Below are 13044 nucleotides of genomic sequence, written 5' to 3' on the forward strand. Positions count from 1 at the left end.
AGTTAGTGTCTTCACTGCATAGCTGAGCAGGGGGCCCTGACATCCTCTTCCAAGGTCCTCATGAGACGAGTGTGTGCAGGGGCCAGGAAGTCTCAGCTGCTTCTCTCCTGGAGCTTGAGGCCGCCTCCTGGGCCAGGCGAGGGCCGAGGGGGCAGTTTTGGGTGAAGGGGCCGCAGGCCGACGCTCGAGCTGCCTCTCTCTGCAGTGCACTACCAGAAGATCATCCACAGGGACATCAAGCCATCCAACCTGCTTCTGGGGGACGACGGGCACGTGAAGATTGCTGACTTCGGCGTCAGCAACCAGTTCGAGGGGAACGACGCTCGGCTGTCCAGCACGGCTGGGACCCCAGCGTTCATGGCCCCCGAGGCCATTTCTGACTCCGGCCAGAGCTTCAGTGGAAAGGTGGCCCCCAGGGTCCAGTCTGGGTTGGGGTTTAGACGGAGGGGTGGGAGAGCATGTCATGCCATCCCATGTCCAATCTGGGGGAGCCAGGGTCCTCGTGTCTCAGGAGTGAGCACCAAACACGGCCCTTTCCCCCAGGTTTGCCTTTTCCTGGCAAACAAGAACCCCAGCTTGGGTCTCCTCTCTTTCTCTGGCACAATGGCCCCCTGCAGAAATTTCTCATCAGCTGCTCTGTGCTGAGTTCTGGGCTAGGATGTGGAAGAGTCAGAGCTCGGATGGCTCAGCTCCCTGCCCTCTGGTCATGGTGAAAGAACAGGAAAGCTCTTGTCTAGGGGGATGTCGGAGGCTCCCCTGACTTCTTGGGCTATGGCAGTATTTGAACTAGGCCTTAAAGAACGGAGAGAATTTACAGGAGGTGAGGTCCAGAGAACATACCAGAGAACTGAGGGGTGCAGTGGCATTTGGGCAGAGTTTAGAGGGTCTGGAGTGTGGGCTTGGTCCTAAGTGACAGAGGCAGTGGCAAGGCTTTCTGAGCAGAGGCTGTGTTCTGTGTCCCCGGGCACACAGCCTGCTGTCCCCTGTGGAGTGCTGGCTGCCCCCCACCGTGGTTCTGCCATGGAGGAAATGGTTGAGGAGTTTGGACACGTGTGTTGATATGGAGGTCAAGAGAGGGATGTAAATAGAGACTTTTTTTTTTTTAATTTTTATTTAATTAATTTTTATTCGAGTAGAATTTATTTACAATGTTGTGTTTCAAGTGTGCTGCAAAGTGAATCTATTATACATATATACATATTAAGTCATTCCCATATAGGTCATTTTATCCCAGTTGCCTTTTCACTGTGGAAGTTGTAGACATTATCCCCCCTTTATGGCTAAATACTGCCAGGGATGTTTTCTGAGAACAAGGACATTCTGTTACATAACCTCAGTAGAGTTATGAAAGTCAGGACATTTATGATCAATAAAAGACTGTTACCTAAGCGACCTAAACGACCTCACTCAGATTTCATCAGTTACCCCCATCCTGCGTCCTTTAATGCCTTTTCGTTTTCTGGTTCAGGATCCAATCCTGGGTCAGTTACTGCATTCACTTGTCCTGTCTCTTTGGGGCCCTTTAATCTGGAAGAGTGGCTTAGCCTTGGCATTTTCGAAGAGAACAGGCCTGTTATTTTGTAGAATGACATCAGTTTGCATTTGCCTAGTGTTCCCTGATTGGATTCAGATGAGGCATCTGTGGCAGGAATGTGTAGGTAGAGATTTGAGGATCACTCACATAAGAGAAAGTGGATATGAGAAGAGGAAGTGGGGTTCCAGAAGCGGGAGCTTGTAGAGACAGGCCACATTCGAATCCAGGGTGCAGGGGAGCCCCGAGGGGTTGTGGAGGTGACTGAGGGCCAGGGGCTGTTCTGGTGTCAGAAAGAAGGTGGATGGTGGCTTCTCCAGTGGATCATCAGCAAGAGGGATGACTTCTCAAAGCCAGAGCTGGTTTAGCAAGTATAAATTCAATATTCTGGGGTGCATCAGTGTTATAGGTACTGCAAATGTGACCTTGTAGACGAGGTGGGTTTTGCACTGTTCTGTTGGAAACATGTCTGGTTTAGGCCCATTCCAAGGAGACTTGGAAACCCTGGAGGGCAGGGGCCCTGCTCTGGCCATCCCCATGTCCCCAGTGCTCAGCACAGGGTCCGGCATAGAACAAGGGCCTGGGAGTGTTTGTTGAGTGAATACAAGACTGGGGAAGGAGGTCTCCTGCTTGCCCTCTCCCATGGCCCACTGGATCTGGGTGAGCAAGGGGTGTGTCTGTTCCTTTTGGGGGACTGATGGGAACTGTTTCTTTCTAGGCCTTGGATGTGTGGGCCACAGGGGTCACGCTGTACTGCTTCGTCTATGGGAAGGTGAGTGCTGGGTGGGCTGGCAGAGCCGGGGCCAGCCCACACCCCTGGCACCATGGATTGGGCGAGCTGAGCCAGGATGCATGATAGATGTAGGCTGTGCCTTTGCGTCCTGAAGTAAAGTGACTTTGAAAGAGCCCACTCAGCTCAGAGATGATGGAAGGAAAAGGGGCGTTTCTATTTTTCTCATGTCCCCTTGTCCCCTTGAGGGGATGGATTCATGTTCAGGAGTCCTGGGTCAGCAGACTTCTCATAGAGGTTAGATGGTGGTCTTAAACACCACTCCAGCCTGAGTGCTCCCTGTCCTTCTATCCTTCGATGCCATTCATTCATTCACAAATTCACTCAATCCTTCATTCATTCAACAAATCGTCCTGGACACCTGCTCTGAGTCAGGCTGGACCCCCGACCTTGACATGGCCGAGATCCCTGTCCAGAGGTGTTCCCACTCCAGGGACCATGCTGAGGCACAGGACGGAATCTCGGGGAGCACGTTCCCAAACCTTAGGCCCCGGCAGTGCAGGCCTTGCTGCGAGTGGCTGTTACGCTGGCGGGTACACAGTGTCCCTCCATGACACATCCATTCAGTCCACGTTTGTTGGGCATCTCCTGTGGGCCAGGCCCTGATGAGGCCCCCCTACCCCCATCTCATGAGGAGCCCAGAGCTGCCCCCAGTGGGCTGAGGCGCTGGGCCCGAATTCTTTGTCTCTTCCCCCTGCAGTGCCCGTTTATCGACGATTACATCCTGGCCCTGCACCGCAAGATCAAGAACGAGGCCGTCGTGTTCCCTGAGGAGTGAGTTGTCCAGTTGTCCATCATGGGCCCCGCCCACCCCCAGGGAGGCGTGTCTGAGTCTTAGCAGAGCTTTTGTCCTTCCAGGGCCCCGCCCCAGCCTGCAGACCTGGAGGTGGGGGTGCTGCTCCCTGGGAGCAGATAGGGGGTGATGTCAGAAGGTCCCAGATACCTGAGTCAGATCTCCTTGTACAGACAGGAACTCTGAATCCAGGAGTGGGGCAGGGATGACCCCAGGTTACATGTTCATCTGCTCCTTCACTGAAGGCCTCCATGAGATCAGTGACATCATGCCCACATAGACCCTGCACCCACGGGGAACTTCCACCTTCTCCACACAGGGTGGGGGGACTTCATGGCGCCAGTGTGCTCCCCCATTTCACAGATGGAAAAGTGGAGGCTCAGTGGGCCTCGGACTTGAAGCCACTCCTTCCGCCCTCCCCCTTCCTTTGCGACTGAGGTCCCTGAGCCCAAAGGGACTGTTTGGAGAGGCCCCCCTGTGCTCATTCAAGGGTCTGATCAAGATGCTGGTTACCACGGCAGCCGGCCTGCGGACCCAGCCTTCACATTTTAGGGCCCTTTTGCCTTGTGCTCAAGAGTGCCCCAGGCAGGTCAGAAACCAATGTGGGAGCTGTCCTCTGTGCTCCTACCCCCTCTCGCCCAAAACTTCCTGTCTGGCTCCAAGCCTTGGTGAGTCCACCGCTTACATTTTTTTGGCTTGGTTGCCAAGGGCACCTCCTACCTGGTTCAGTCCTCCTCCCTGTCCAACCACCATGGTCAGGCAGAGTGACCCTATAAAGCACAACACATCTCACCCTATCTCCTGCTTCAAGAACAGGAGCGCCCTGGCCCGGGCATTCAAGGACCCCCGGGTCCCACCCGCTGTTCACCCACCACATGGCTCCCCGCCCCCCAGCTGCCGCCCCCACAGCACTGGCTGGTCCCTTTCCTCTGACTGCCGGGCTTCTCGTCCTTCCTCCTGCTTTGTATCCTCCCCAGCCCAGGAGTTTTAAAAGGGATTAGGAATCTAGGCCAGCAGAGGGAGCGAAGGTCATAGTCCTAAGAGTAGGCTCCTTCTGCCAAGAATTTAAGTAGCAGTGAAGCCTGAAGCCTGGGCAGAGCCGGTCGAAGCTGATGTGGGCTGAGCCCTGCACCCTCCCCACGAGCCTTGGCCCTGCCTGCACTCTTGGTGCGGGGTCGGGGTTGGGGGTGAGGTGGGGTGATGCGGGCCTTGGTTTCCTTCTCTGTCCAGTGGGTATCCTCCTGGCTGCCTCCCTGGTGGACGAAAGAAGATGGGGGTGGGGTGAGTGGGGCTGAAGGCCCCCTGGAGCCTCATAAAGCGACTCTTCTCACATTATCCTCATCATCTCTGCCCTCTGCGGGTGGGTGTCCAACACCCACGGGAGCCTGTTTGTGTGTCTGTGACCTCTGCCCCCTGAGGGTGACTGCTTTACGTTGTACTCAGGGGAGAAGGATATCCGTACCCTTGTTCTGAAACTCTCTCCTTCCACCTTGGTGCCTTGGGGGCGTCTCTCCTGTCCTGCCCTCTGAGACCTGAGGGTCAGCAGTGTTTCTGCTCTGTGTGTGGGTCCTCAGTCATGTCTGACTCTTTGTGACCCCATGGACTGTAGCCCGCCAGGCTCCTCTGTCCATGGAATCTTCCAGGAATACTGGAGTGGGTTGCCATTTCTTTTTTTTTTTTTAATATAAATTTATTTATTTTAATTGGAGGCTAATTACAATATTGTATTGGATTTGCCATACATCAACATGAATCCGCCACGGGTGCACACGTGTTCCCCATCCTGAACCCCCTTCCCACCTCCCTCCCTATACCATCCCTCTGGGTCATCCCAGTGCACCAGCCCTGAGCATCCTGTATCATGCATCAAACCTGGACTGGCGGTTCGTTTCACATACGATATTATACATGTTTCAATGCCATTCTCCCAAATCATCCCACCCTCGCCCTCTCCCACAGAGTCCAAAAGACTTACTCTGGGGGATCTTTCTGACTCAGGGATCAGAGAGTCACTAAGAGTCTCTGGCATCTCCTGCATTGGCAGGCAGGTTCTTTACCACTGAGCCATGTGTCAATTCAGGGAAGCCTGGAGCAGGGTAGGGTGGAGAGGTGGGAAGGAAAGAACCATCAGCTGTCTCTCCCTCGTCTCCTTCCTTCCTCTTTTTTAGGCCAAAGGTCAGCGAAGAGCTCAAGGACTTAATCCTGAAGATGCTAGACAAGAACCCTGAAACAAGAATTGGGGTGCCAGACATCAAGGTTGGGAACCAGAGGTGCTGGGCTGGGCTGGGCCGCAGAATGCAGGCCTTGGTTTCCCCATTTGGGGAGCCTTACACTGGAGGCATGTGTGTGCTGGGTTGGGGCTTGTGGCCTTTGGGCCCTCAAGGGGACTGCTGGTGCAATGCCCAGGTCCTGGCATTTGCTGGCCAGTGTCTATCACCGGTGGCCCTGACCCTCCCTATCCTCTCCTCCACAGTTGCACCCCTGGGTGACCAAGAATGGGGAGGAGCCCCTTCCCTCAGAGGAGGAGCACTGCAGCATGGTGGAGGTGACGGAGGAGGAGGTGAAGAACTCGGTCAGGCTCATACCCAGCTGGACCACGGTGGTAAGTGGATGGGGGCAGAAGGCGCCAACTCCTGGGAGGGCCTGGCAGCGGGCGTGGGCACCACCTGAGACTTGCTCTGTGCTGGGCCCGATGATGGGACCGACGGCTTTCTGCTTGGCCAGCCCCATTGCTGGGCCCAAGGCCACTGTTTCACTGCAGACCCACGGGAACAAGGTCACGCTATTCAGTCTCATGGTAGAGAGACCAGGAGGCGTGGTGAGGAGAGTGAATGATTTAAATATACTGGCCCTTGCTGGTGTCAACATTCACCACGACTGGAGAAGCATTTCCTTCCTTCCTTCCTAAGGTTTATTGAACTTCTGCTATTTTCCAGGCACTAGACTAGGTGCCAAGGACATGACAGGGGAAAGGCCTCGGATGCCTTTGATTTGGAGAAGTGACCCCGGGGCCCCCGCACATCAGGCAGACACCACCTGTGTGCTCCCCCTGCTCTCCTGTCAAGTTTTAGATGTTCTCATCCTCCTCTGGACATCTTCCACCTTAACAGTTGGAAGTTATTAACATAGCCCCTGATGGCCATCTGTTTTTTTTTTTTTTGGTGGCGGGGGCAGGGGACACTGAGAGTCATGGCCTGCCCTGTGCTGAGGTTTCGTGGTGAGTCAGGGTGAGCACGATGCCAGGAGAGCGAGCTGGAGCCTGTGCCGGGGGTGGGGTCTGGCCTGTGCACTTCATGCCTCCCTACTGGGTCCAGGCCCAGCTAGGGCCAGCAGGCTAAAGGTTCCTGAACTCCACAGAGCTCCGGGGCTGTATGGAATCCCTGGAATTATCAGCTCCTATAGCAATGGCACCCCACTCAAGTACTCTTGCCTGGAGAATCCCAGGGATGGTAGAGCCTTGTAGGCTGTAGCCCATGGGGTTGCTAAGAGTCGGACACGACTGAGTGACTTCACTTTCACTTTTTACTTTCATGCATTGGAGAAGGAAATGGCAGCCACTCCAGTGTTCTTGCCTGGAGAGTCCCAGTGACGGCAGAGCCAGGTGGGCTGCCGTCTATGGGGTCACATGGAGTTGGACATGACTGAAGCGACTTAGCAGCAGCAGCAGCATAGGGTCCATACTGCTACATCCCTGGTCTTAGCTACCATCATCTCTCTCCTGAACCAGTGGAATTGCCTCCCAGCTTGTCCCCCTGATTCCACCCTTGCTCCGGTCCCCCTACAGTAAATGCTCAGCTCAGCAGCCAGGGTGGTCTGGTGACCTGGTCATGTCACTTCTCAGCTCAGACCCTGCATGGCCTGCCTGTCCCCCTTTCCCTGCCAACCTCCTCTCTTCCCTCCATTCTCTTGGTTCCAACCATGCACCACGGAAGCTGCTGCCTCAGTGCCTTTGAACATCCTTTCCCTCTGACTGGGACACTCCAGCCCCAGTGTCCACAGAGCCGCTCCCTCACTCCCTCCAGGTCTTCATTCCAGAGTCATCTTGTGAGACGAGACCCTTCCCAGCCCCCTTATCAAAAATTCCATCCTCCTCTTTGTCATACCTTATCCCCCTTCCTTGTTTTATTTTTTCCACCTGAGCCCTTACCACTAATGAACATATGTTCTAGTCATCTGTCTTATTTATTGCCTGTCTCTGCAACTAGAATATAAACTCCATGCTGCTGATGCTGCTAAGTCGCGTCAGTCATGTCTGACTCTGCGCGACCCCATAGACAGCAGCCCACCAGGCTCCGCCATCCCTGGGATTCTCCAGGCAAGAGTACTGGAGTGGGTGCCATTGCCTTCTCCGATAAGCTCCATGAGGGCAAGAATATTTGACGCAGTGTGCTCCCTGTGCCTAGAATAGTGTCTGGCATATGTAGGCACTCAATATAACACTTGTTGATAGAAAGAAGGAAGGAAGAGATGAAGACAGCCCTGGTGCCATGCACATGTGTGAGAGTTTATGTGCATGTGGGCAGGGGGGATGGAGCTGTCCTTATAGCGGGAGGAGGGACAAAGTCACAGAGTCAGGGATAGGGGCCTGTCCTCTGTCGACATCCCCCCACTTCACTGCGCAGCCCAAGACAGCCTCTCCTCCACTCCATCCTTCCTGCACAGCCAGAAGGCATTTCCTTATTGCACTCCCTGTGCCCCCCGCCTGGTGGTCCAGATCCTTCCTGGTCCGCTACCGGTCTCAGTGTCCCCCACGCACCAGGCTCCTCACCGTTTCCAGAATCCACCCTCAACCACCTTCCCTCCATGCCCTTGCACTTTCCTCTGCTTGGGATGCTCCTCCTTGTCCTGTCCCAGGAAAGGGAACCTCAGCAGGGCCACCCAGCTGCCTCCCCGTCTGGAAGTCAGAGTGGAGGCTGCCTGTGTGTCTGGGAACCTGGGGGCCTGTGTTCCTCATGCTGATCCATCCTCCCCAGATCCTGGTTAAGTCCATGCTGAGAAAGCGTTCCTTTGGCAACCCGTTCGAGCCCCAGGCACGGAGGGAAGAGCGATCCATGTCTGCCCCAGGAAGCTTACTGTCGTAAGTACTGGTGGGCTGAGGCCTGCCGGGCGCTCCCTGGGGTGGGGTGGGGGCTGCGGCACATCCCCTCACTCTGAGCATCACCAGGCTGAGCCCCGAGCCTGGGGATTCAGCCAGGCCTCACAGCAGGGCCCCGCCTGCACCTGCGTTCTCAGCCCCTGGCAGCCTAGTTGAGGTTTCCAGACAGGCCTCAGGTCTGCTCTTTGTAGAAGGCTGGCTTGTCTTGGAGGCAGGAACTGCTTCTTCCTGGTCTGGGGGAGCGTTCGCTGCTTTTCTGAGTGGCCTGTGCGATCTCTGGTCATTGCTGAGGCCGTGCGCCCAGTCAGCACTTTGTAAACGCTTATCCAGCAAGTAAGGACAGGCTGGCCAATGACGACGACGGCCAGGAAAAAGGAACCCCCATGGCTGCAGGCTCCCTCCTGAGAGTCAGGCCTGTGCATTCACCACCTCCTGAGAGAGGGCCAAAAAGCAGTTCCCCAAACCTCCGTGAGCCCTGTCCTCAGCACTTCCGCCTTCTTCCACTGAAATAAAAGTCAGTTTGGGGTGCCAGCGAGCCCTGCTGGAGTTTGTGCAGAGACCCACAGGGAGAAGGCAGTGAGGGGTCCTGGGCCTTGGGGAGCACGCCTTCTCTGAAGAGCATGTGGGGAGGTGCAGCCCCTCCTCCCCGCAGCCCCTTCATAGGCTGCAGGAAGGCGTGCTCCCCGGGGAGGTGAGCAGCAGCCACTGTCCATGTTCCTAGGCCTCTCAGGAAGGGGCAGTTTCGCTTGTGCCATCCAGGGGCCCAGATGTTGGTTTTGTTCAGGTAAGGCCACCTTCTTGTAAGTGGGCTCTTCAGACTATTGAGTCCCATCATTGTGGACGAGCTGGTGTCTGCTCCCTGACAGAGGTTTCTCACCCTCAGGGAGGTCCCTGTACCAACCTCGGGCCCTCCTCTTGACAAAGGAGGGTTGCAGGTGGGGGCCTGGGAGAGGCCTTGACTGTCCTGAGCTTACCGCCTGTTCCCTGTGAAGTGGCCAGGCCTGGGAGACGGAGTCCTTGTCCTCCTCGGGATCTGCAGGCCACAATGCTGGAACTGGGTTTCGTGTAGGGGACCATGTATCTACCATCCAAATGGAGCCACTTTGGAGAGTGAAAGAGAAAGCTATTGCTAATTATGTCCAGACAGCAGGCAGAACTAAGACCAGAGGGGCAAACCTGAACATCTGGTCTCTAGCTAAGTGCCTATGACTCAGCGCCCCCTGGTGGTGGGACAGGCCAGTCACAGGCTAAGGACACATCCAGCCCAGGTCAATGACGGGCACAGGGCTGAACGCCAAGGGTACAACTGAGCAAGGCAGCCATTGTTCTTTTATGGACACGTTAGTGGGGAGACAGGTCAGTTCCTTCATCTGGACTGTGAAAGGATGGGGCTTAACATTTCCTAGATATAAAAATTCTAATTCTGTGACACAGGCTTCCCCAGTGGCTTAGTAAAGAATCTGCCTGCAATGCAGGAGCTGCAGGAGACACAGGTTCAATCCCTGGGCTGGGAAGATCCCCTGGAGGACATGGCAAGCTATTCCAGTATTCTTGCCTGGATAAGCCCATGGACAGAGGAGCCTGGTGGGCTATGGTGCATAGGGTCACAAAGAGTTGGACATGACTGAAACAGCTTAGCATGTACACATGTCACAGGTTTAGTTTTGAAAAGTAGGTTTTACCCCATCAGAGTCCCAACATTTATCCTTGATTGACTCTGTTCTTTATGCTTTAGGATAACTCTATAGTAGAATTAAATGGGATGGATCCTTTTTAAAGATACCAAAACCCATTTATTAATCTTTTTTTTTAAAGGCCCTGGCACGGGGTTGTGGGTGGGGGGGGGTGATATCAGGATGATAATGGGAATCTACTGAATATGGGACAGAATCCCAAGACTGATGGGTAGAATCTGTCCTGTGAACAAAGAAAAAGCAAAACCAAAGCCCTCCTACCCTGGACCATGGGGCCTGAGCCAGGCCATGTCTGGTCAGATCTGGCAAGGCTCCAGAAGTCAGGGTGGGAAGTCTAGACTTCCTTTCCAAGCAATAGGGAGCCATGGAGGGTTGTGGGCTGAGACTATGGGTGGGGAACCAGCAAGGGACCACAGTGCAGGGTGGCGAGACTGAGCTGAGCTTGGGGGATTTGAGAGATGTGGATAAAAATGCCTATGAGTGTGTATGAGCGTGTCCTCCTGCATGCATGTTCTGACCTCTGAGGTCCCTCTGCCCCTGGTGTCCCCTGAACAGGAAAGACGGGTTTGGCGAAGGAGGCAAAAGCCCAGAGCTGCCCGGTGTCCAAGAAGACGAGGCTGCGTCCTGAGCCCCCCGCATGCGCCCAGGGCCGCCCGGCAGCACGCTCATCCCGCGCCTCCAAAGGCCCACCGCCCTCATGCCAACAGCCGACCCTGCCGGCAGGGGGCTAAGGACTGTGGCCCCTCTCCCGGCCCTCCTCCCCCGTCTGCATGACCTCCGCGCGCACGTGTCCAGGGACAGGATCGGAATGTGTGTCACCTGGGGTGTAGGGGGTGGGTAGGGCTCCCACAAGGCCTTTCTCTTCGTCCTGGCTCTCCCTGGCGGGACTCATCCTTTGGGGAAGCTCGGTGCCGGTGATGCCTTAGAAACCCAGCCCGGCCAGTTGGCAAGGCCCAGGGGCAGGAGGCAGGAAACAAGGAAGGCGAGCCGGAAGCCTGCAGAGGCCAGGTGGGCGTGGCTCAGCGGCCGCACGCTCGAGGAGGGGCGCACGCTGCCCACCTCCGGGGGGCGCTGTCGGAGCCCGTGTCTGCGGAGAATACTGGCGTGGAGGCTCTGAGTCCTTGGTGGGTAGTCCCGGGCCTCGCTGGGGCTGGGGCCAATGTCGGAGAATCCAGATTCCTTTTTCTTTTGTTTGTCATCTGGTGGGGGAGGCAGGTGCACAGCCCTGCTTGGGAACACCTAATGAGCTGTGGGTGGTCCCCAGCGTGCCCACCATTCCTTGGCCACCAAGTGTATTGGACTGACCGTCCTGGATCGTGTTTCAGCCCTCTCCGCAGAAGGGGCCAAGTTGAGGCTTTGAGCAGAGAGGCCTGAACCAAGAGCATCACTCTTCCCTGCGCCTCCCTCTCTCCCGCGGTGGCTCCCTAGAGCTGCGGCTGCAGAAAGACACCAGGGCTGACATTGACCGAGGGCCCTGGGCTCACAGGCCTGTGGGCTTAAAGATGGTAAAGTCACAGAAATCAGATCATCAGCTGGCCTCCCCATCTGGCCCCAGAAGCTGCCCTCACATTCCAGCGCCCAAAGGACCAACTGCCCAGGTTGGAGGCTGCACTAGAGGCCTAACCCTGGTGAGGTATGCACGCGGGCAGTTGCCCACAGAGAGGTGGGCCTTTTGTTACTGCCTCACCCCGACAGTCGTCATCCTGTCTGCTCAGAGCTGGAGCTGACTTCTCTCTGGGATCGGTGCCTGGCTGGTGGCTCGGCCTTGGACTGACCAAATGCTCAAGAGACTGACCCCCCCGAAGGAAAATAAAGCAGGACTCGGATCCCTGCCCTGAATACATGAGCCAAACAAGGGATTTCAGTCGCCTGCACTGGGTTCGTGTGGCAGGAGTGCTCTGTTGAGAGGAAAGAAGGCGGGGCTGGAGGAACGGTGCCTCCCGCGTGTTCTCTGTGCCTGTGGGTGTACGTCGCTCCTCCGCACACGCGCCCGTGTGTGCCCATCTGCTGCACACAGCATGTCTTGCACTGGCAGATGCATCTGTAATATACTTTCTATGTTTATTTAAGGCTCTGAGCAGAATGCGGCCCGTTGTCACTGGGTCCATGTTTCTCCCTGCTCCTTTGCACTAAGTCATTGTAACCCAGGGCTTAAACGATGATTTGGTACTGTTCTTCAGAACACTTTTATGGAGTTCATGGGAGGCCATTCACAGAGCAGCATGTTTTCCTTCAGCATCTGTGTGCTGAGACCTGGAGGGTAGGGGTTTCAAGGGCACCTCACCACCACCTTGCGGGCTCACAGTGGGCTTAGCCTCACTGGGGCCCAGCTTCATTGGGGTGGGTCCAGCTTCATTGGGGGTGGGCCCAGCTTCATGGGGGCGGGCCCAGCTTCATTGGGGTCGACCCAACTTCTTCGGGGTGGGCCCATATTCACCCCATTGCTGAGGGTTTTGGTTGGCATCATTGTTTCTGAATGTAGCACAAGGGATGGATAAACTCCATAAGAGTGTTTTAAAAATTAACTTCCCAGGAAGTGAGTTAAAATCAATAAAAGCCCTTTCTTGAGTTTAAAAAAAAAAACACAGACTTGTATGTACATTTTCTGCATCTGGATGTGTTCTTTCTCACCAGCTGGCTTTGCTACCTTTTCTGCAGGGGTCTGAGTAGGAAAACAGGGGGAGGAACTCTGAGTGTGGAGGAGGCTGGAGGGCTGGAGGGAGGGGTGATTGGGAAGGCAGCTACCTTCCCAGCACGATACCGCCAATGCTGCACCGAGAGGGTTGATTTGAAGAGTGAGGGGCTACAGTTCAGGATGTGACTCAGTCTCCTTGGTGGGTCCTATGGCTCCTGCTTGGAAAGAACAGGGTGTTTGGGAGCCAATCGGCAGCCCCTAAGGACATCCTGCCTGTTTCACGGGGGCCCAGGGAGGCCAAAGTCTGCTCCTGGGGAGCCAGTGCTACTCCTCATGGGGCTCAAGTCCCAGGTGGGCACTCACAGGAGTCCCTGTGCCACGGGCCAGTGTCCTCCTGGTGCCTCTTAGCCTTGGGCACTGGTACCAGCTTTTTGGCTTCCTTTGTAGGTCAGGTGGTAAAGAATCCATCTGCAATGCAGGTGATGTGGGTTCCATCCCTGGGTTGG

General features: G+C 55.6%; 1 protein-coding gene across 1 annotated transcript in view; it reads left to right on the plus strand.

Moving 5' to 3' along the window:
• The window catches only part of CAMKK1 (calcium/calmodulin-dependent protein kinase kinase 1, alpha), a 30039-nt gene extending 17557 nt beyond the window's left edge, over positions 1–12482 (plus strand). The window contains 7 exon segments of the mRNA XM_010847468.1: positions 206–405; positions 2250–2303; positions 3022–3095; positions 5283–5370; positions 5588–5716; positions 8088–8191; positions 10459–12482. Of these exon segments, the coding sequence (XP_010845770.1) occupies positions 206–405; positions 2250–2303; positions 3022–3095; positions 5283–5370; positions 5588–5716; positions 8088–8191; positions 10459–10531 (722 nt within the window). The 3' untranslated portion in view covers positions 10532–12482.
• Positions 12483–13044: the final 562 nt, after the last annotated feature.

This window comes from Bison bison, unplaced genomic scaffold (assembly GCF_000754665.1).
Source record: "Bison bison bison isolate TAMUID 2011002044 unplaced genomic scaffold, Bison_UMD1.0 scf7180017864249, whole genome shotgun sequence".
NCBI lineage: Eukaryota > Metazoa > Chordata > Mammalia > Artiodactyla > Bovidae > Bison > Bison bison.